This window comes from Bombus bifarius, unplaced genomic scaffold, assembly GCF_011952205.1.
Source record: "Bombus bifarius isolate JDL3187 unplaced genomic scaffold, Bbif_JDL3187 scf7180000007987, whole genome shotgun sequence".
NCBI lineage: Eukaryota > Metazoa > Arthropoda > Insecta > Hymenoptera > Apidae > Bombus > Bombus bifarius.
This window is the reverse complement of record NW_022884369.1, coordinates 2,677,349-2,700,098: the sequence shown is the minus strand read 5'-3', so window position 1 is coordinate 2,700,098 and position 22,750 is coordinate 2,677,349. Positions and strand designations below refer to the sequence as shown.

The 22,750-nt window shown below is 32.5% G+C and overlaps 4 protein-coding genes and 1 long non-coding RNA gene across 10 annotated transcripts in view; 1 reads left to right on the top strand and 4 right to left on the bottom strand.

The window, feature by feature from the left end:
- The window catches only part of LOC117205151 (RNA-binding protein 24-like), a 28,595-nt gene extending 17,571 nt beyond the window's left edge, over positions 1–11,024 (bottom strand). For 2 of the 5 annotated variants that reach the window (XM_033443279.1, XM_033443276.1), the window contains exons 1-4: positions 10,618–11,024; positions 5,660–6,065; positions 4,087–4,213; positions 731–791 (exon numbers count right to left, since the gene is read on the bottom strand). In XM_033443279.1, the coding sequence (XP_033299170.1) occupies positions 731–791; positions 4,087–4,213; positions 5,660–5,932 (461 nt within the window). In that variant the 5' untranslated portion in view covers positions 5,933–6,065; positions 10,618–11,024. Of the gene's footprint in view, positions 1–730; positions 792–4,086; positions 4,214–5,659; positions 6,066–7,533; positions 7,751–10,023; positions 10,045–10,617 lie in introns of those variants that run through there. The other 3 variants (XM_033443277.1, XM_033443280.1, XM_033443278.1) reach the window with 3 other exon arrangements.
- A 371-nt stretch (positions 11,025–11,395) lies between these two features.
- On the bottom strand, positions 11,396–13,005 carry LOC117205226. The gene is made up of 3 exons (XR_004487200.1): positions 12,555–13,005; positions 12,268–12,486; positions 11,396–11,879 (listed from the first exon to the last, which is right to left on the bottom strand). It is a non-coding gene; the product is annotated as an uncharacterized LOC117205226 (long non-coding RNA).
- A 3,341-nt stretch (positions 13,006–16,346) lies between these two features.
- Positions 16,347–19,448, bottom strand: LOC117205136. Its single transcript, XM_033443248.1, has 4 exons — positions 19,372–19,448; positions 18,990–19,148; positions 18,240–18,898; positions 16,347–17,543 (listed from the first exon to the last, which is right to left on the bottom strand). The coding sequence occupies exons 2-4, from the start codon at positions 19,036–19,038 to the stop codon at positions 17,001–17,003; spliced, it is 1,251 nt and encodes a 416-aa protein (XP_033299139.1). The 5' UTR covers positions 19,039–19,148; positions 19,372–19,448; the 3' UTR covers positions 16,347–17,000.
- Positions 19,449–19,467: 19 nt separating this feature from the next.
- On the top strand, positions 19,468–20,388 carry LOC117205142 (gem-associated protein 7-like). Its single transcript, XM_033443259.1, has 3 exons — positions 19,468–19,650; positions 20,023–20,225; positions 20,292–20,388. Exons 1-2 carry the CDS (start codon positions 19,521–19,523, stop codon positions 20,205–20,207), a joined length of 315 nt encoding a protein of 104 aa, XP_033299150.1. The 5' UTR covers positions 19,468–19,520; the 3' UTR covers positions 20,208–20,225; positions 20,292–20,388.
- Positions 20,250–21,947, bottom strand: LOC117205138 (mediator of RNA polymerase II transcription subunit 30-like). 2 transcript variants are annotated; one of them, XM_033443254.1, is made up of 5 exons: positions 21,777–21,947; positions 21,341–21,476; positions 20,828–21,244; positions 20,504–20,760; positions 20,250–20,424 (listed from the first exon to the last, which is right to left on the bottom strand). In XM_033443254.1, the coding sequence occupies exons 2-5, from the start codon at positions 21,453–21,455 to the stop codon at positions 20,326–20,328; spliced, it is 888 nt and encodes a 295-aa protein (XP_033299145.1). In that variant the 5' UTR covers positions 21,456–21,476; positions 21,777–21,947; the 3' UTR covers positions 20,250–20,325. The 2 variants fall into 2 exon arrangements, with proteins under 2 accessions (XP_033299145.1, XP_033299144.1); XM_033443253.1 differs by having other exon boundaries at positions 21,338–21,476; positions 21,777–21,946.
- Positions 21,948–22,750: the final 803 nt, after the last annotated feature.

The window sequence follows — 22,750 nt, the reverse complement described above, 5'->3', positions numbered from 1 at the left end:
CAAATATCTCTGCCCCTTCTTTCTGTTTCTCTTTTCATATATTTTTCGTTTCATGTCTCTCTGACTCTTTCCATTCATCTCTCTTTACATTTTTTTATATTTGCGCTCCTTAGAACGGCCATGGCGCTCTCAAGGATCTCGAAAAGGGAATTCTCGTCTTGCTCCCTTACGCGCAAGCGTCAGGATGCTGAAACGTTATATATAGTCTATCTTTAACAAAATATTCATAACATTATCAAACTGAAACCGTCAAGCGAGTACCTTCGTTCTCGATTTTCGAGTATTTTCTTTTTTTTTTTTTTTCTTTTTCTACCGACCTTGTACGATTTCTCAGTTCCCTAAAATTGTTCCCTTCTTTCGTTGTATGTAGTAAACAAAATTAGTACCAAAAAATCAGAGAAAAATTATTCTAATGTGTCTTTCCCTTAATTTTGTAGCAAAATACGTCAATTATTGCACATTGTTAAAAAAGCCATTTGAAAAGTATAATCGGTATGTCGTAAAAAAAAATACTACCTTAACTACTCAAAACCGAAAGATCGTTGGTGCATCGTTTTTGTCTCGATACGTTCATGTTAGATTATGTATAAACGATGCAACTTTACAATTCAATTTCAATAATGAGAATGCTAGCGAGGACTCCTCTTGACTTATGCTATTTTTCAATGACTACAATTACAACATGTATATTCTTAATATTTTTCGACAAATCACATCAACATAGACTCACCCATATTGGCCAGGAAGAACTGCGGGGTATCCAGCTCGAATGCCAGCAGCGAACGGGAATGCTGAAATCATAAACAGTTCGGAGTTAATCCTATTTACGTTTCTAATGGCCAGCCCTGAACTCGAGCACCCGTCTTCGTGTAAATCGAACATCCTGTTCTTTGCAAATATCTCTACATATTTCTTTCCACCTAGTCTAAACGAGAATATTATTTACCGGTGTCCGTAAAACAGTATATGCGACAACAGATATATTAAGATACGTGTATATTCTTTTTTCAAGAATAGATTTCCGATTTCAGAGAGGATAAAGAGATAAAGAATAAAAAATTTATTAACATTTTTCTCATTTTTGCTATAATATTTGTGATATGTAGAAATAATTATCGTGAAACATTTTTCTTACCGCTTTCATGAGTTAAACTTAATAATACTTTGTTTAATAATACTTTAGTAAACTTTAATAATAGGTATAGTTAGTATAAAGTATAAAAATACACATTGTACTTCGTATATATGGACATAATATGAAAAATTACAAAATGTGTACTATATAGAATAAAACTTCAGGATTAATTTTTTAAATTTAAATTAAATTAAACTGCGGTATATTAAAAATCTTAATCGAAATATTAAAATTTTTCATTTATTTTAGATAAAATGAACTTGTAAGATATAATACGTTTCAACTCCACTATTTTCTTTTTATTGAATAAATATTGTAAATATAAAGTTACAGATAATAAACAAGTTGATTTTAAATATCAACTTGTTCGTTTCCGACACAAAGCTTTGTGACTTCTTTTGTGATGAAATAAGTATGAAGTATATAGCTGCATTGAAAGTTTACGCGTATGAGTAATATGCATAACATAGCATTCATTTTGGATACATTTATATTCTGATTATGGTAATGACATGCTTTCTGTCAAAGAATAGATTATCATACATAATACGATTCAAAATCATTATTGATACACTCTCGAAAATACGATACAAAAAAAAGCAGAGTATCTCAGAAAAAAACATACACTAAAGAAATTGATATCGACAAATCAATGCAACTAAGCAAACTAAAAGAAATGTTTCATATATTGTGATGACATATACTTGTCATGCTTCAATGTTGCTTACAAATACTCAGACTTATATTTTTTTAATATACGAGGCATCTTATAAAAATGTACTTTAAAAGTCAAATATTATAGCGTAGAATACGATCGGTGATTACTTGAACTTTGAATATAAAATATAAATTTAATTTAAATGATAATATTAATTATATCGAATTTGATACAAAATTGGTAAATTCTTTGGGAAGGCATACTTTAATATTAAAATATTAAAAGCATCACAGACTAACTTCAAGACAAAAATGATTCTTGTACGTTGAAAGAAACAAGAAACAAAAGTAGAACCGGCAGTCGGGTTAAAGCAATTTTAGACTTAGGTGCCGAAGCGCCAAGCTATCTTGGCCCGGAGCCACGACTAGAGTTCAAGAAAGTAATTCGAGGGACGCTTTTCGATTTGCACAAATGTCGTTCGTAATGCTGTCTTTTGCCCTTTCGTTGTTGCTTCAACTTCTCAAATTTAAAAGCAGTGAACTTAAATAGTTACAGAAGTGGCAGGGTCGTTATTTTCCAGGAACTTTAAATTTGAATAAGATTAGAAATTCTAATTATGTATACATCTTTTACTTTTCCCATAAGGTAGAAATTCTAAATTTCCTGATTGGTATCCAAATGAAATATCTCATTAAGAGAACCTTTGTGATGAATTTCCGAGTAACTTGAACACGTGTCCTCGATATATCAAGCAGAAGTGTAACTCTTCGGCCAAGAAGTACGTATATATTATCTGTTGCTCTACCGAATGGGATTTGCCGATTTGGCTATGTTTCAACAACGTAAAACCCGTGACAATGACGCGCAAAAATCATCTGAAAGATTACAAATGATATCTATTCCGGTAAATTTACCAATGTCTCGGGACAAGGTTTTGGAATTGCATTCTCTGTACAATTCTACGAATTATGGATAATTTGCCAAAAATTTGAAATTAGTTCGTTGGTAATACAAACGAACCGTATTCCAAAATTTTATCAAATATTAACATTAATGTGAAATGAAGAATATTTGTTAATATATGTATACAGGGTGGTTGGTAACTGGTGGTGCAAACGGAAAGGGGGTCATTCTACGTGAAAAAAGAAGTCAAAAATATAGAACAACAATTTTTCGTTTGAGGCTTTGTTTTCGAGAAAATCGACTTTGAATTTTCGCTTGGTACGCGTGCGGTACGCTATAACGGATCTCACTGTAGATCGTTGTCTCGATGGAAAAATTAAAAAAAAAAAAAATTAAAAAAGAAAATTTCGCGTAGAATCACCCCCTTTTCGCTTGTACCACCAGTTACCAACCACCCTGTATTTTTAAATACAGAATACGTCAATAAGATCTAACACTTGAAATAACTCGTTATCTATTTATTTAATGCAAAAATGTTTGCAATTTATTGTATTCGAGGCGACTGATCGGATAAAAACATTTTCGTTTTTTGACGCCTTATATTTTGTGAGATATCAAGGTGACTTTGAATTTTTTAGATAATATCGGTTTCTTTATACTCCGTTGTAGCCGCTAGGAAGATCAATTCATTTGGCCTTGAACCTCAAAAGGAAACGAAAATTTTTGGTGCGTAACTGCATCCCGCGTCGAGCAAGCTCTGTATCGGCTTGAAGATAGACACAAATTAGTATTTTGATATTTGAAACGCGTGTTTTCTTACGTTTGACTGTATCTGTGATAACGTTATTTGACCACCAACGACTAAAAGAAGCTACCTCCAGTATTTACATTACTTTGGACCTTAGAGTTAAAGTAAGTAATGCAGTACCAAAAAAAAAAAATATATGTATACATAAAGTCAATCTTAAAAAACTCAGAAGATATAAGACATCAAGGAAATCAAAATGTATTCATGCGACCAATCCCTTCGAAACAATAAATTTTATTTCAAACATTTTTCGATAAAGTCAATAGATAACGAATTATTTCAGGTGTTATTCCTTGGCTCACCTTGTGTGTAAAAAGATATCTTTTATAATATTTTGTTAAAAGGTTCGAGACAATTCGAACTCTTTTTATATTCATTGATAAGTAAAAATAAGTAATACTAGAATACCAAAGTAATAATTTAAAGTAAATTTAACCGAAAAGTTAACACCTAGGCACCAGTCAAAATAAAAACGTTTAAGCGACAAGAGACCAAACACCAGCAATTGTCGAGTTTGTCCCAAATATTTCGCACAATTCATGTTCATTGAATAAGCATTTGCATACTGCTGAACAAACTTACTCGCTTGTAGATTACCCCTGGGCTTAGCTCCTAGAATTGCCAGGTTGACGTTTGCTTTGCGACCGTCGATTATAGGGTTAGGGTCTTTGCACGCCCTCTCTGCTGCTGGCCTGTCTCCCATGATCACCTGCGTACAGATCCGATCGATTATTCGACTAATCCTTCCGCTTCACCTGGATCTTGCACGCCTCTCCCTCATAAGCAACGATACAAGCCGTGTATGTACCATACATGTAGTACCCGGATATTTCAACGACGTTTCAGATAATCTATTCTGTTAGTTGTTCTAAAAATCGATATCAATTTTTCAATATAAGCCTCTATTGTTATATACAACAATTATTCGGTTCATTAGCGAAAACCTGGTTTCTAAACTAATATTGGTAAACTGTGTAAAAGAAGCTTAAGAAACAATCAACTTTACGTTCAAACATATTTCTTTGATTATTTTTAAACTTTGTTCGAAACTTCCTGCGGAAACTACTATTTCATGTATGTATGGCATGGAACGTGTTCTATTTTCTTCATTACGCTTTTATTTGTAGCTTGATATTAAAAATATTTAATTTCAAAATAAACGAAACTTCTTTAACTTATAGATAAACGAATGAGGAACATTTAAGACAAACTTTATATTTTATAATAAACGGATCGAACAAAGTATAGATGGTTACGGAATTCATAGATACAGTACAAGAATACAAAATGAGTGAGTAAATTAATGAAAAAAGAAAATGTCTAAGATATTATGGAATGTTACTGGAATCACCGTAATAATGATCGCCAACTAGTTTTCAAGTGATAGTGTAAGCACTACTACAGGTAATAACGAATATCTTTAACAGAATTTCCTTTCGACAATAAAAGCAATAAGGGCAATAAGGGTAATAAGGACGTTGACTCGTAGATTTCCATATTATCCTTTGTATAAGCAATGTATATTTGATAGAAAGGGAAACTGGTAATGAAGTACACCTATACGTATATACCTTTACGGAAGAAAGAACATCACGGTATACAGAAAATTAACAAAACAAGTCTTTTTGAATATGAGTGAACAAACTGGTTACGTTATCGTAACAAATTATACTATTATCTTTGTGCACTTAACATGTTTATTCCAACGGTCAACGGCGGTTGAAGAATCTTTTCGAGTTTATATTTTAAATGAAAGTTCGTAAAAATATATAATCCTATGGGGATAAAATTATTGAAAACAAAAATTACTGCAAAAATAATGCCTACATAGGAATGACATCATACATTTGTTAAAACAACAATTTTTCAAACAAAATCATTTTGATTATAAATAACTAAAAATTAAATTCTATCGTTCCTCGTAGCTTCATTTTTTAATTGTAAAACCTTATGCTGCAAAATTGTTAAGATTTGTGATCATCAAGATTTAGTACATATATACCTTTGATATTACTAACAATGGTACAAATAAAAATATACATAAGCTACTCACTCTAAACTATTCACAAAGTCAAAACATTTCACAACAACAGCTATGAATCAGGAAAAGTAGAAACATATCGAATAAATAGAATGTGTTATTTACGATACTTACGAAACCATAGCCTCTACTTTTCCCAGTCTGCCTATCGGTAATGACCACGGCTTCCTCGATATCACCATATACGTTAAAATGTTCCCTGAGACTTTTGTCAGTTGTGTGGTAGGGTAAACCTCCGACAAAAAGTTTTGTCCAAGTAGTATCTTTTTGTTGAGGCGTAGTACCAGCTAACGCACCAAGGCCCGAGACTAGTTCGTCCGGCCCTGGCGCCCCAACAGCGCCAACCGCACCGACGGCACTGAGACCAGCGGCACCAGGCATCAACATCCTCCAAATTTTGGCGAGATCACCGCCGGACGGGAGGACGACTTGCTCAATTTTGACACCTTCTGTGATACTTTGGTCAACGCTAATTACGTCACAGGCTTAACACCATTTAGACGATTGACGATCTGGTTATCTAAAATTGAAAAGAAATTCAAATTTTTATTAAGTACTAATTCTCTCAGTAGGACGTTCTAATTCGATAAACATTCTTCTTTTAATATAATCTACACTACTCTTAAAAAAAAAGCATATTATGACATAAAGAAAGTGTATTATAAATTTCCTTCCCTTTCCTTAAAAAATATTTTTTATTAGAATTTAGTATTCATTGAGAGAGTAATTATTTTTTATGCGCTGTAAAAAAGGAGAATTTTTTCTAAGATGAAAAGATAACTACTGTACGTTTATGCAAAGTATTACTGTCATTAATTATTAAGTATCAGTTACTGTTATCTCTGACGTAATTTTCACAACTAAAACACGAAAAGCGATAAATTTTCTTTGCATTTGCGAACATATTTGGCTTTCTAGTCATGATACTCCAGAAATACTTAATAATGAAATTCTTTTTAAAAATACAAACGAATAAAAATAGCATCAAAAATACATATATAATAATAACTATTATGCTAAGACTTGAGAGAAATTGATAAAATTGGACATACATGGTTAAAAATACAAAATGCATGAAATACAATTTTATTGCAACCGAAGAGAAGCAAAATCAATAAAATTCTACGAGAAGACTGAAACATCCTGAAACGGGGCGCGATATGAACAAGGGAAAAGCAGAAAGTACGCGTTTAGAATTCGATACCCGTGATGGACGACCCTCCAACGAATCGCATCGCCCCGCATGATCTTCGTGAAATGCATAAACATACGTGCACAGGCATACAAGGATTTACGTTCATATAAAAAAGATTTCATGTATCCTACATTGCACGACAGTGAGAGAAAGACTAAAGTAAACTGTTTCTCCCCTTCTTATCCCGATACTCCAAGTACTGTTCTACCCTCTTCTCTCAATTCCCTTGAATCGATAATTCCTTCGTGCATATAAAGAGAACAGATAAAAATCCCCTTCTGCGCGGAAGCGGGACCCCCGTACACCGGGAAAAACCGGCGAGCCCGCCGGGAACAAGAACAGAAACAGGCACCACTGGTGTAGTGCCAAAAGAAGAAGGATGCGGAAAGGTGGGTACCTTGAAGAAAAAGAAAAGGGCAAGGAGAGAAGGGACCCTGACCTCCATTCAAGGCTCGGTAACGGCCTGAAAAGGGAGCCAGTTTTACTTCTTGTGAGGAGCAAAACTGCCCGGGCCGAACCTAGCTAGTACGGAGGGTATTTTTCGTGTGGCTCGGCTTTCGAGTTTCTGCAATGCTGCAGGCAAGGATAGAAACAGAGGTCTACAGAAGGGGCCCTCTTTTTCCTTCCCTTCCTCCGTCTCTCTTTCTCTTGCGCATTTTTTCCTTTTTCCTCCTTTCCATATTCTTCCACTTCTTTCTCACACTCATATTGTGAACACCAGGCACAGGCCCTGCGAAGTGGGCCCTACGTTCTCTCCTGATCCCCTCCTCTACCCCTGCAACCCCCACCCCACCTGCCTTACTACTACCAGCACCGTTCGTGACAGTGCACCACTTCGCCAGAACGGCCCTTCCTCGTCTGTTCTGTCGGATCCCCCAAAACGACGGCAGCTGCTGCAGAAAACCGGTGCAGCACGCCGTATAATCATATTGTTGTATTGCCATTGGGTTCCTCCTCCACCACCATCGTTGCTCTTTCTCTTTTTCACTCTTTCTCCCTCTTTCCTCATCCTAGAACCAAACGTAACTACACTTGGGACGTTCGGTCGAGCATAAAGGCCGCTTTTCTGAATTCAGTTACCGTGGAAGCAACGACCGTATTACGTACATAGTTAATAAATACTATGTTTTTACAATTCCAACATTTTTGTAATTTTCTTCTTGAATACGCTAGCAAATGAGATTTCGACAGCCGGCTGCGAGAATTTTTAGGTATTCCTCCAGCACAAGTGTGCTTCGAAGATCCAAGTTCAGATAACAGGCACGTTAGTATAGCCTATACAATTCGAACATCCCGGTTCTCGTACAAATACTACAAGAACTGAATCTCTTGAAAAAATAGAAATTCAAACATGGAATATTCTCAACTTTGTTATCATTTAAACGCTTGATTGTCTGTTGTCTTCTACATATTTGCTGGCTTCGTTACAACAATAATAACAGACTACTTGAATTTTATATCGAATTTCTAACTTAAATAAAAATTATAATTATGTAATATATAATTATAATTTAAGTTACAATTATTTAATATATAATTATAATTTATAGAAAGTGTACAAAAAATAACTGTCAAAGGCCAACCGAATAATGAAAATAACAAGAGGTCGTTTTGTTAACAATATAAACATAGAAAATCTTAGAAGAAGAAGATATTGTAGAATATCCATGAATGTTACTTGGGTAACATTCAAAATTAGAAAGTTATTTAAAACGGGAACGTTTGTGCATTTGGTTCAGTGCACAAGAATCTTCACACCGAGTCGAGTAAAACGATTCTATAAAAAGTAATATCAGCAATTCGAGATTCTTATAAATCAGTTGATTTTTATAAAGCAAGAAAAAATATGCGCTCGTTCGTATAATATACTTGAAAGCTACGTGCATTAACATTGTAAATATGTATTTCGCGCACTTTCCTTTTAATAGAAATCATTATGACATGTATAAAGCATCGGAAAAAATAGTTCCATCCTTTCAAGTAGTATAACCGGCCACTGTAACAACTGTACCTAGAGCATGATAACTAAGATCTGTGTCGTGCATAGATATGTTTAATCCTACTACTCTATTTGAAAATAAGATCATTAATAAACGTCTGATATGTTTCATAGAATCAAAAAAATAATTTATGCTATTAATAATTTTAGTATATTAAATTTATCAATCATATAGTAGATAAAACGTTACTCATAAGCTGAAGAAAATAGGTCAAAATAATATTCAAGTGAAAATAACATACATAATAGTATCTGAATATTAATTAGTCACTTAAGAAAAAAAGATACGCGTGCATTAAAATCTAGAATTAGTAATACTGAAGCAATTTCATAGAAATAGTTTCGATACAACTAAAGAAAGTCTCAACTACATATAATTGTGTTCTGATCACGGTGCAGCCTCGCACATTCGACACTGGCCGATTGCCACGCGCTCGACGAAACACACTAAAATATCTTCTCGGCCAAAGTCGCAAAGGCCAGAGTTTTAGAAAACACGAGACGATGCCCGGCTTTGCTCGTGGACCGTGAAAAAACTTTGCAGAAAGAAACTTTTTAAACGTGAATCAAACGATACCATTACCAGTTGGATATACGAAATTTCTTTTTCTAACACGTTGGTTGAGATGTTATTGTAACTCTAAATGTTGTATCTCTTAAGAGTGCATAGAATTAAAAGCATCGTTAAATTATTTATGTTCTATATCAGAAGACTTGTTGAAACGCAATTGACAATGATCGTGTACGGTCTTGAAAAATGTATATGCTACAAATACTCAGAACCATGCAATTTTAATTGCTACTATTCTTGAAATGCAAGAATACTATACATATTCTTCAAAAACGATTTCTACTGGATGAAGATTATATTTTAGATTCTTATATCAAGCATATATTCTTTTTCTAATAACAATAAAACTTATATTCAAATCAAATTATTTTATGGAATATTTAATAATATATAGGCAATACGATGACACTCCAATTAGTGACCTTATTACGCGATCATTATTTTAATTTTAATATTGCGCTACACTTTGTTTACATAATATTATTTCTTCTATATATAAATCTTCTATACATTTCTTCTATATAAAAATTCCTATAAAATATACGTATCATTGTATTGTACATAAAAAATTACAATTTTAAATAAAAATATATTTTCTTTTTCTGGTAAAAAATATTGTATATCCTGAAGCAACGTATCTATCGAAAAGTCAGAAAAAGAAATTTAAAAAAATAATGATTCTCCGTTCATTTACGCCAGACGGCTGTAATCACCTGCACACGTTTCCAGGCCTTCTGCTAAAGAGAAATCGTCGAGCCGACGTCGAGGTTTATTAATAAACGTTGTGGTACACGTGCCCGTCGTCGTGTACCCCTTTGTCGCGACGAGACCGCTGCAACGGGGGTGAAAGAGGAGCGACCGAGAGAATAAGCAGATCGTTTTACGAACACGCAAGATGGCCTCGCCGAAACATTTGGCCATCGGATAAACAGTATTTTCTAGACATATTTTATAATCTCTTGCCCCATTTCGCTTACTTTATTAAAATGATATTACAATATGGGAATATTCAAACATTCATACTGCAAATATCGACCTAAATTCATTAAAGCATTGTACATGCAAGAAAACCTTTCATAACGTTTCCAACAAATTATTATTTAGAAATATTGACATATAACAATGGCGAATAAACAATTACATCAAAATATGTATTTGTAACGGTATTGTGCTATGCAATGCCTACTTAGTAACTCCATAATTATGTTATCGAAGAGCCAAAATATCGGATATGTTTCAACACGATTGAGTAATCGAAACTCCAACGGAATATTTGTATAGAAGCGACGTAAATGTTCAATACGCACCTTTAATTTTTCGAAGCACTATCACCTGATGCACTGGAACGTTGCTTTTTAATCCCAATGAAAAACACCAGGAAGATATTCACACCAATAACGTAGGTATCCTTCCAGCAGTGCAATTATCAGTTGATGATAAAAATCGACGTTATAAATTAAGTGCACACGTTCAACAGCCGTTCGCGTTAGGAAAAAATTTGATTCATTACTATATATGGGAGAGAATTTCCCGAAATCTGACACGTTTAATGAACTGATAATATTAACGCGAAACACTTTTGATGACACGTAAGTACGTAACGAACGATATACTTTACAACTGACAATTTTTTGTACACGCACACATCCGACACGAACGAAGGCCCACGTGCGAGTACCGAACTGCCTTTAAGTTTGCAGTTACCGTGCTGCGCGCCAGTTCGTCGGGTTCTTCGACGATTTGTAATTTCATTGGTCCACTCAAACCCCCACTATTGTGTAGTACCAGTAGCGTAGCGCAACGACGACCAAATGAGACACGAATGAGATGCAAAAAGTAAAATCAGTTAGTGACGACGTGTTGACAAATCTTTCGTCATTTTACCTCGTAGAGGGATTTTAAATGCTAATTAACCGTGGATTAAAAGCTTTCGTGTTATTATCGAAATGAAAGATCCTATGTTTTTACTTTCTGATAATTATACGTTTTACTGATGATTTCCCATTCTTGAGAATAGAACAAAGAAATAGAGATAAAATTGATTTTCATTTACGCCATTTGTAATTACTCATACAGCACGAGATATAACTTTAACTATGCGGCATTCGTTTATTCTCTTTTTAAAATTTATGACACCATTATTCACGCTGTTATAATGGATAGAAAAGCAAACAAAAGACATTGTGGGTTAACTTTTATGCATACAATCACATTATTGCCACCTATTTCTTCTTTTAATTACTACTGACTAACGTATTTTTAGCAATGTCGAAATTAAAATGTAACAAAATTTAGAGACAATGTGGCATTGGTGCATTTGCGACAGCGTTGGAAAATAGCAATACCAATCCGAAATGATCCTACAGGATCCACGAGGCAAGGCGGTGGTCCGTCGAGGAGTATCAGCTGTTCGAATTATTATCGTTGCAGGCGACGGCAGATGTTCACTAGGCTAAAACGCTCCCTCGAAGGCTTTGAACCCGCTGATCTCTTTTCTTCGGAGCGGGTGAAAAACTTTCAAGGAAGCCTAACATCCCGTTCAATCTCACACAATATCCAGTTCCTTATCCTTGCTTTCCATAAGAGAATGAAACAAATTAAAAAAGAAACAATTAATAATGATAATAATGAAAAGAGGAATAAAAGCTTTCTCGATTTAATTCAATAGGAATCTTTTTAAACACGGTGTTTGTAACTTCAAAACTATATTTCATTTGACTTTTATTACATCAAATGCTTCTGAGTGTCCTTCTTTATGACCCTATTTTAATATTATTTATTATACAAAATAGTCAGTTTCATATGGAATAACAACTTCCAAAACATTGAATATACATATGTGTATGAGGTGTCCGCAGTAATAAACAGACAAAAGTAATGTTTTTAAAGGATCTCATAGATAATTGCGGCAAAGATAATTTAACCAATCTCTTCTTCGATTTTGCACAATCGGTTACCTCTGTGTGTAGCATTGTTCGAAACCTGCCGTAGTTACGTGTCACGAAGTACGTATAAGATATCATCGTCGTCTGCGTTTGAAGGAGACCCCATAGGTTTGTGGCACGCGCTGCCAGCTGCCCCACAGCTGTCTCTCTTCTCTGTCGTCCCCCATACACGAGACCGGGGTTCTTACCAGAGTGTAGTGCATTTACCACACAGAAGGAGTCTTTTCGCCTCTACATGCATGTACACCAAGTTCAAAATGCGTGTGTCCAAAACATATTTCGTAGGTATACTTACGTACGTTGTTACGTCGTTGCGTACTCGATGAGGTGCACCCTTGAGAAACGTCGAGACGTACGGCTCCAAGAGATAAACCGACACCTATTGTTTAGGAATGAGGTGTTTCTTCGACACATTTTCAAATATTTATAATATTTCGCATTCCAGTAGACACTTTTAATTTTTCTTGCAAATTTGTCTGAATACGTAATAAAAACGTGCGGCTAAAATTATAATACATAATTATTACATATATTAACCACAATAAAAAACGTACATTTTGTTTGTACAAAATTCATTAGATCAAACTACTTTACTGATCACGCGTGTATACTAATAGATATACTCGCAAATAGTAACACCTTGTAAGAAAGAAATCTTGCTACAAATGTGCATAAAAATGTTCAATAAGATGTAAAATACACGGAAGGATGAGATAACACGCTAAACAGAGAATAAACGTGGAATATAAAATAAAGATCTTGTGAAAAGATCTTGTTTATATTTTTATGAAAATTCTATGGTTCACATTGTTTTCAAATATAAATTGAAACTTCGTAGATCTGTACTATATGTACTATATTCACATCCAATTGGTCCTACAATAATTGTTTCTTGAATATATACGGTAGCAATATTTTATCGTTTTACTAAAATACTCTGTGGGGTTTTACATTTGCGGTTTCTCATCCGGTTTGTCCGATACGCAGGAAATAGTCCTGAAGTGTCCTAGAGGATGCAAGGCTATTAGGTTTCGCGTGGAAAAAAGTATGAGCGATGTAGAAAAAGGTGGGGGGAGGAATAGTGACAGGAGATGAAGAGAGCAAAAGTGCTTATACTGAAAGTAGAAAAAAAAAACGGAAAATCAAAGTACGCACGATGGAGACCGGAAATCCCAGGGCGTTCAACCCTGACACCCGGTATATATTTAGACTTAAGGAGACACACTCTAATCTGATCGCATAGATAAGGATGAACAGCCTATCGAATGCAATATCTTAAAACATAGTAAGTTTGTTGTATTTTAAAAAACAAATCAGTCACTTTCTAGAGAACAACCAGAATACAAACGATGATAACAATAATAATAAGTAATATGCAGAAGATCCCCGGCTCGTGTTATATAAAATGGAAATTAATTAAATGAACTAAAATAACGTGTACATTGGCATCCTTTGGCAACTTGCAAATTTGTGCAATAGATAATCTACGCCGTTTCTGAGGAACTATGTTCGTTAGCACATTGTCCTGATAATATCGACATCCCTTTCCCTCCTCGAAAAAGAGTTAACGCTTCCGTGAAGGAAGTCGATCGTTTCCTATTTGCTTATTGCATAATCACGCACGCAATACTGTGTCAGTGTATCGAGTCTACCCCTATTCATACATCAAGTTTCAAAATAACCAAGCATGTGTGTATAGGTATAGGTTTTACACTTCTTAAATATTTACTGGATTTTATCAAAATAATTATGATTTCGTTACGTAATGAAACTATAATTATGTTATCAAAACTTTCATTTTCAGATCGCTCCTCAAAAATTTGTAAGTTATATATGCTACACTTTTTTCAAATTTCCACAATTAGATAGAATGTCTTATAACTTTTCTTAATATTTCTTAATTGTTAAAAATTTTATGCCTCCTGATATATCTAAAATAATGAAAATGGCGCTAAATAAAAAATTTGATTAAAATATTCTTAACTTAAAGCTAATTAAAATATTCTTACGGTAAGCAGTATAAGTAAGTAACGCGTTTTATAGTTTAATTGAATGAATAATGAAGATCAGAGGACAGATAAATTTTCTTTGTGAAAAACCATTCGTAAAAGCTGCAAAGTATTCGCGTCTTTAGAAACACAATACCAGCAGTGGCGGCCTTCTCGAAATAGACGAGAAGCCCAGCCCTCCAAACTCGTCCGAAAATAAAACAGGTTTCTTCCCTGCAAACCACGCTGTCCGATTGGTAGACTGACAGAAGAGTTTGCCGATTAAGCGACAATTAAAAAGAATTGCGATTTATGTTCCATTATTGTCAGATTTTATACAGAAAGGTAAGTTGCAACTCGCAATGATTTTCCGTTTACAGATTATAACAACGACTTAATTAATTGTTCAAACAATCTACAGTTCACAAAAACCAATAGGTACATTTTCTCAATTTGTAAATTCTATTACCAACAGCGTATATTATTATATTATAGAGATATTGTAAATGTAATGAAAAGCGATTATTCTGGACTTATTATTTCAAAAAACACTTGGTTAACAGTCACACGACAGGTATCACACGACACATTACTTACAATACAGTTACAAAGTGTTAAAAAAAATAATTTGATGATTATAAAACAAATACTTCTTCGTTTAATATAGGAATAGAATATTTAAAAAATAAATAATGCGTCATAAATCATAAACTTCTATAATTCAGCTTAAGATCTACGTAGAATTTAAGAGCGCGCTGCTTTTATAAAATAATTATAGGTTATGCTGTTAAATTAATTAAAAATTAATAAATTTAATAAATTAATAAAATTAATAAATTAAAAAAACACAATATAAAGATCAGTATCAATGTTAATAATTAGTGTATGAGCGATAGACATTTGGCGTATGACTTGCATTAAAAACTATTAATTCCATTATACTTGATTCATTTTCATCTTGAAACGATACCCAATACATTTTTTTCTTATTCATACTCTTGGAATAACCATTATCTTCATTTTTATTCGATACATTGTTCATTAACACATGTCTTAATACTTTCACCTTTTTCCATTTATTCTTTGGCAAATTCTTCCGCATATTAGCATTTGCATTATATGCAATTTTTTGAGCAGGAAATTTACTAAATGATTGCGGAGACTGTGTTTTATCATTCACTTCCAAAATCATATTCCTATTTTTATATTGCTTCATGTCTTTATCGAAAGACTATATATTCGTTAGATTATATATTTCTGCATATATTTCATGTACTTTCTCAGAATTTTCGCGTTTATAATTCCTTTTTCTATTCAACTTCATAAAAGAGTCATTAGTTTTTCCAGCCGATAAAAAAAGTGTCATAGTTTCCCATGATGAGGTATTGACGTCATGATCATTTACTATTGGATGTATTTCTAGAAACATAAATATTGTTAATATAAAATAACTATTCTACTTTATGATACTAGAAGTTGCATGCAAATTTTTTATTCTGTAATGTAATATTAGTATTAATTTCAATAGAAATATTATATGATAATTATAATCTTTGACAGTTTATCTATTTAAGAATGTAAAATCTTGTATTTCATTAATATTCAAAATGAACATGTTAATTTTTCAAAGTTTTATAATGTTATTTATATTATTGGGTTGTTAGTAGCAGTTCTGACTGTTTAAATATAAAATTCAGTTTTATTCTTGACTGGAATGGGAGACGAATTTCAAATAACGGAACATCAAAACGAACGAAATTAATCAATCATCGATTCATTTCGAACGAAAATTCAAATCAATATACTCCCAGTTCGTTATTAAGTACAATAATTGCAAAGAAATAAAAAATCAATCAATCATCAGTATTAATCGTAAATAAAAGGGGTATCATTTTTTTAAAAAACAATAGCTAAACTAAAAAATGTTGAACCTTAGTTGGATTTTCCTATCCTATTTACTCTATCCATCTATTTTACAATATATTTTACCACAAAATTTCAGGCACTAGAAGCCTATGAAAACTGTTTGAAAGAGTCCATTATTTTTAAAAAACGAGTTTTCCCGAACAAGCAATTATAAGATCATTAATAGATAGTAAATTGTACTTGAAAAAAGGTAATATGTACAATGTTCAATGAAAATGCTATTTCCATAAAGGTACGTTTCACTATGAACTTTTCAAACAATTCAATACTTAATGTTTAATAGCGTCTGTAATCATCGAATTGCATTATCGAATAGAAATATTACATGCACAGTAATACTTACTTGTTTCGTAATAATAATATAGAAGTATTGAAGTAAACAACAGAAGTAGAAATACTTTTATTCTTTCACAATACATATTATGTAGTAATGTTTTCTAAACTATTCTTTGAATTATACGAGAACGTGTTCATTAAAGGAATGTAATGAAGCAATCCGTAATTATTACTGATCTATCCAACGTAGGTACACAACACATTGTTAGTATAGTACATGAAGGACATAGTTATTTACACCCAACTAGAACATATACATGCATATATATACTAAGAGACAATTCATACAATACATACAAATCATTCTACTGACCGATAATAATCATTTAACACTTATGTAACTGAATACATGTTATATTATACATTTAATTATATCTTTTAAAAATATATCATGAAATTTATTTCATTAATTGGAGGATAAAATATTTTATTTATTAGCATATTACTCTGTCATGAGCATTTACATTGTTACGTGGTTTATACGTTACAATGATCCTAGGCTACAGGTCTGAAATCAGTATTGGTAAATGGTGGTGTATTATCTGATGTATAGAAAAATCGTTTATAGTCGTTAGGCGGATATTCGGGATCCTGATGAAACTGACTCGATGGATAAGAATCAACAGGTGGTACGGAATAATAGCTATATCTGTTATCTGAATAAAAATTCACAGGTTTGTCATAAGAAGGTAAATTGTAATTAGTATGTTCGTAATCGTGATATTTATGTTCGTACGATTCCGTAGTAAAATCGATTTGGTTTATGTCTTGTGGATATCCTTCATAATAGCCATAAAAAGGTGGATTTGTTTGGCTGTTATTCACTGTTGAATTTTGTGTAGTATTGATTGTCATTGAAATTTGAGTCGTATTTCTACTAGCTGTGTTGGTAGGAACCATTGTTTTATTTACAGTTTGTAGATTCGATGTCATTAACGAACTATCAGCATTTTCTTTGACAATACCTTTCACCAAGTTGCCTTGTTTCGTATTAACTCCTTTTCGCATAATGCACGCAATAGCAGAAGATGATTGTATCTGTTAACAAATGAGATACTGTTATAAATTATATTAAATGAGATGATTATATGAATTATTAAATATTTCTCTTATTTTCTTATAACAAAAGTCAGCTTTATAATGTATGTGTAATGATATCTATCGAAATTTGATATTCATTTTTAATCTGCTACACCACTTTATGTACTCTTCCTATATGTTGCTTATAGTAATACGAATAAAGTATTGTAGAAACTACTAGTTAAAGCAGGACATTATTCAATAACCTAGAAGAAATTAAGCTTAAATTCATTTTTCGTACTTGTGATTAAACATATTTATATGAAATATTATGTCAGCAATGTTTATATATGTAATGTTCCTATAATATTCATATTAATTGTTAGATCTTTACAATTATAGCAAAATTCAACAAAAAATTCGAAATACTTTTTAAATATTTTAATAATAATTTATAAACACATAGTTAAATCAATTTTTATTGAATGATAAATTTTTAAAAAATAAGGTTGATAAGTGATATTTCAGTTCATTATATGGCACAAATAAAAGTTAAACACATACTTAAATGTATAAACATATTTATAGAAAACGCGTACATAATGCTTATACTAAAATGATGATTATATCTCTTTAAATTAAATGCCATGAAAAATGAAATATCAGATAATTTTCTGGTCTAATTTCTATTTGCTCACTTTACCAAATCCTTACCTTCTCTTCCGCGTTCCGATCGCCCTCCACTTGGGACTCTACACTCTTGTCAGTATCTTCAGTGTCGTTCGGATTTTTGATGTTTTCAATTTTCTGAGCTTCCTCTACATATTCGTCACTATTATTTAGCAGATCAGTTGGTTTGTTATCGAACAAGTTCAATATTTGCGGATTTTGTGTTAATGGTTGAAAATTGTTTTGTATCCCATTAATTGACTGTGACCGTAGTAGGTCCCATAAAGGATAAATTCCGAAAGGAGTGGCTAATATATAAGGATACGACACGTAAGGATAAGGATTATAAATTGCAGCAACTTGAGGTGAAATTCGAGAAGCACCAACATTCACACTCAACGGTGGCAATTTGGTGTAGGTTTTTACATCGGACGACGCTGCACCTGCTAAACCACCAACACTTAAACCAGCTAGAAAAGCCAAGCTTCTTAAAATTTTAGATTTCCTGTTCGAAGAGTCGATCTTCATATTCGCAATTTTCTCGAAGCCTTGTAATGTAACCGAGTTTTGTTTCGAAGACGTATCCATCCGAGAAATTTCTTTCTCTGGCATCTGGATGTTATCACTATCTGTAGTTGTTGCTCTTAATGATCTATGGATTACTTCTAAATTTTCTGTCGTTGCTGTAACTCTGTAACGTATTCCTAAATAAAGCGTAATAATTAATGATACAATTCCACTGGAATGTAAATGTATTTATTATTACTTATATTTAACATAAATATAAATACTTACTACCGCAGTTAATAAATACAGTTAAAAGCACAAAGATCGAGAAATTCATTGTTACTGCTTGATGTTCCGAATAAGAATGAGAAGAAACTGAGGAATCTATTTGACAAAATTCAAAACCTGCGGGTTGCCCTCATCTTCTATCTTGTGAAAGTGTGTTTTCTAGATATGGTCGAAAATATGTTAATTGTGCCTAAGTTTCTTCGTTAAAATATGTGGGTTTTACTATGCATATTAAATATCTAATTTTAACATTATTATTTATAGTAATAATATCAAATTTTCTTAATATAAAAATTTTTATTATTAAAATTATTTTTAAATTTTTCATTACTTACACAAATACATTATTTTAATAGAAATAATAATTTAAGAGATAATATACAGGCATAATATTAAGCTGCGACATTATTTTAGTTTTTTAAATTTGGCGGGCATTATAGCGACACTATCTATATATATATGTATATCGTGTTGCTTTAGTTCCGCCATAGAAGAAGTCTACTTTTACGAATCAACGAATTTTCAGACGAAATGACTGGTTCAGTTGAAGATAGTACACATTTGAATGACAATATAAACGTGGAATTTGCGACTCCTGAAAAGCAAGAAGCACGTGCATTTTTGCGCGAACGATTTCTTCGTGTAATTACTGGAATTGTTGGTATGAAATAGCACTTTTTTAAACCTATTTCCTTTTTCTTCAATCGAATAAAAAAATGTTTTAACATTCCTATAAATGCATAATCTTGTTTAAATTTTTATAATAGCAGCTTTCCAGGAAGTTAGAGCAGTTGAGTATAAAATTGCTCAAATGTGGCGCCAGTATCAAAAAAAACTTAGCCTAATGCGCGAATGTACATAAATTACTAATTTTTTTAATGTCAAAAATACTATAAATAAAACAATTTAGGAATATAAAACACAAAGAAACTACATGATAAAGTTACAATTAGAATTATTATTATCTTTATTTTAAGGCTAACTAGAATTATTTGAAAAGATTCATCATGTAATCATAAATTATTTGTTATAGGTAAACAAGCAGAATTTTATCTGTATGAAAATACACAGGTTTCTGCTCAATTTAGAGGTTGTGATGTGGATTGTTTAGAAGTGTTTGTACGGAACTTGGAAACACCATTAGGCACAATTCCAGAAGCTGTTTTAAGAGCAAGTGACATTATTTATCTAAATATCCATGATATTAATAAAGAATAGTAAAGCTTCAAAATACAAGTAAGTAATATTAACTCTCTTATGTTACATAAAAAAGAATACTTTTATTTTTCAACTTTTTTTTAGTAACTTATATAAATATTTATTTACATTTTACAATTCACGAACGACGCATATTTAACATTGTATTTATTTCCGAAATAATACGTCTTAAGTGATCAATTATTTCCTTGAGATGTCTATTTTTTAATACCACTTGCTGAAAAAATTAAATATAACATTTTAATTTATGAAAAAAATATTTGTTTCCAATGTTTTATATTAATGTTTATACTCACTTCCATGATTTCCTTGCTTTCCTCACAAGCAAGTCTGTAGGCTTCAGAAGTCTTTTTCTCATCGGATTTCATATCCCATTCTTCTTTTAAAGGAATTAGACTTTCTATATGCGTATATTCCATACCTTGAAGTTGACAGTTTTCATTGCATTTTTCATAAATTACTCTCAAACGTCTAAATAATAATTTAAGTGTCCTTAATTGATCCTGTACTTTATTCTTTTTTTCATTAGCTAAATTTGCACCTTGTGCCATGCCTAAAATTATAATGCTGTATAACATAATTGAATGTATATCGAATACAACTAAGTAATCTTATTATACCATTTGGGGGTTGAAGAACTCTTAATGTTTGGAAGATTTCCAGGCTGCGACTAACAATGTCTTGTACAGTTTCTTGACCAAATCTGCATAAACTAGCAGTGTTAAATTCTTTATTTTGTTGTTGTTGTTGAGGTGGTGGTTGCGTAGGTGGAACAGGAGTTTGTGGTGTTGTAGCTTGGTTGCTTGCTTGATTACTCTGTTGTACCATCGCAGCTTGTTGCTGTTGTTGTAATTGCAATTGTTGCTGTTGCATCTGTTGTACTTGTTGTTGCATTGCAACTGACTGCTGTTGTTGTTGCTGTTGTGCCAATACTTGTTGAGCACTGGGCATACCCATAGTATTGGCGCCTACTCCACCTACACCAACTCCGACTCCGACTCCTACACCAACTCCAAATTGTTGTGGATTTACCATACCTATCAATATTTTGTATTAATATTACTGTATTCTTCTAATATTTGCCTCTTGGTCACTTTCTGTAACTAATACTTATACTACATTATACTTACTACCTTGTTGTGGCCCCATTAAGCCAGATACCATCTGTCCTCCACCAAACTGCGTTCTCATTGCAGATTGTTGTACACTAGGGAACCCAGATGGGAATGGATGTTGCTGGCCAGCCATGTTATTTCTATCTTGTCACAGCTTTAAATTTGAAAAATTAAATTGAATGTAAATGTGTGATAGTGTAAAGAAAATCAGGCAATAATTAAAAAATTGTTAGGTTAAGTACCCTTGTAATGCTATATTTTGGCTATTTATATATATTTTACAATTCCGGACAACACTTTTATTTAAAAAATTTGTCTTCAAATAACTGATATTTTATCTTTAAATGTAAGAAGCAAAATAATCATTAAAATGCTAATCCTAAAAGTCACAAATTATATTAACTTTTTATTATATTAACGAAATCAATATTTTTTGTTACGATATGTTTCTTACTTGGTAATAAATCGAAAATTACAGAATCACGCCATCAGCAGAGAAACAATAATAAAATATGCACATTTCCACTAACATGTGCAACGTAAAAGGCACAAATTACATCTTACATGCACGTTGTTGACATCACATCGCGCATCTATAGAACTAGAAAGGAGATGAGAGTGTTCACCCCCGTACTTCTGGTTGTTTCACAGTACAGGTGCTGCCCCATGCGGCATAGTGCTGAAGGTGGAACACGCTGGCATATATAAGAATCTATGTATTTAAATTTAAAGTTAGGAATTTGCCTTGTTTTTTGTTATATACTAACGCAGACAAGAACCTGTTGAGTTCCATGCTACAAGAACCTAATTAATTGTACGGTTCTACAGAAATGTTCGTCCCTACTTTTCTATCTGAGACCATCCTGAATAAATGCGGCGTCTTGTATAAATCGGGATGCGTTTATATAAATAATAGATTGTATTTCCTCGAAATTCGCTTACAATATCATATCATTTTAATTAAAAAATATTACGAGCATATTGATAAAAATGTCATAAAAAAGGGCCAATAATATAAAAGATTTATTATTATATTGTTGGCTTATCGATATTCGATCTTGAATAGAAAAAGGACTATGTAATTGTATTATTCTAAATCCTAAAATATCGTTAAAATGCTAAAATGCGAGGGTTCTTGTAGCGTTGTACTTAATAGATTCTTGCCTATGCTAGTGTACAATCAAATAGAGCAAATCCCTAATTTTATAGGGTTTTGTATATGCTGCCTTCAGCACTTCGCCGCATGGCGCAGCACTAGTCCGGGAACAATCAGAAGCATAAGCGTGGACACTCATTTCCTCTCTGTTATTATGTTGTATTTAAAAAATAATGTATATAAAACACGATATCACCCTGAAAGATCATCTTATTAAAATAAAATTTTGACAGGGAGAGTTACGTAAATATAAATTCTTGTAATCAATAATG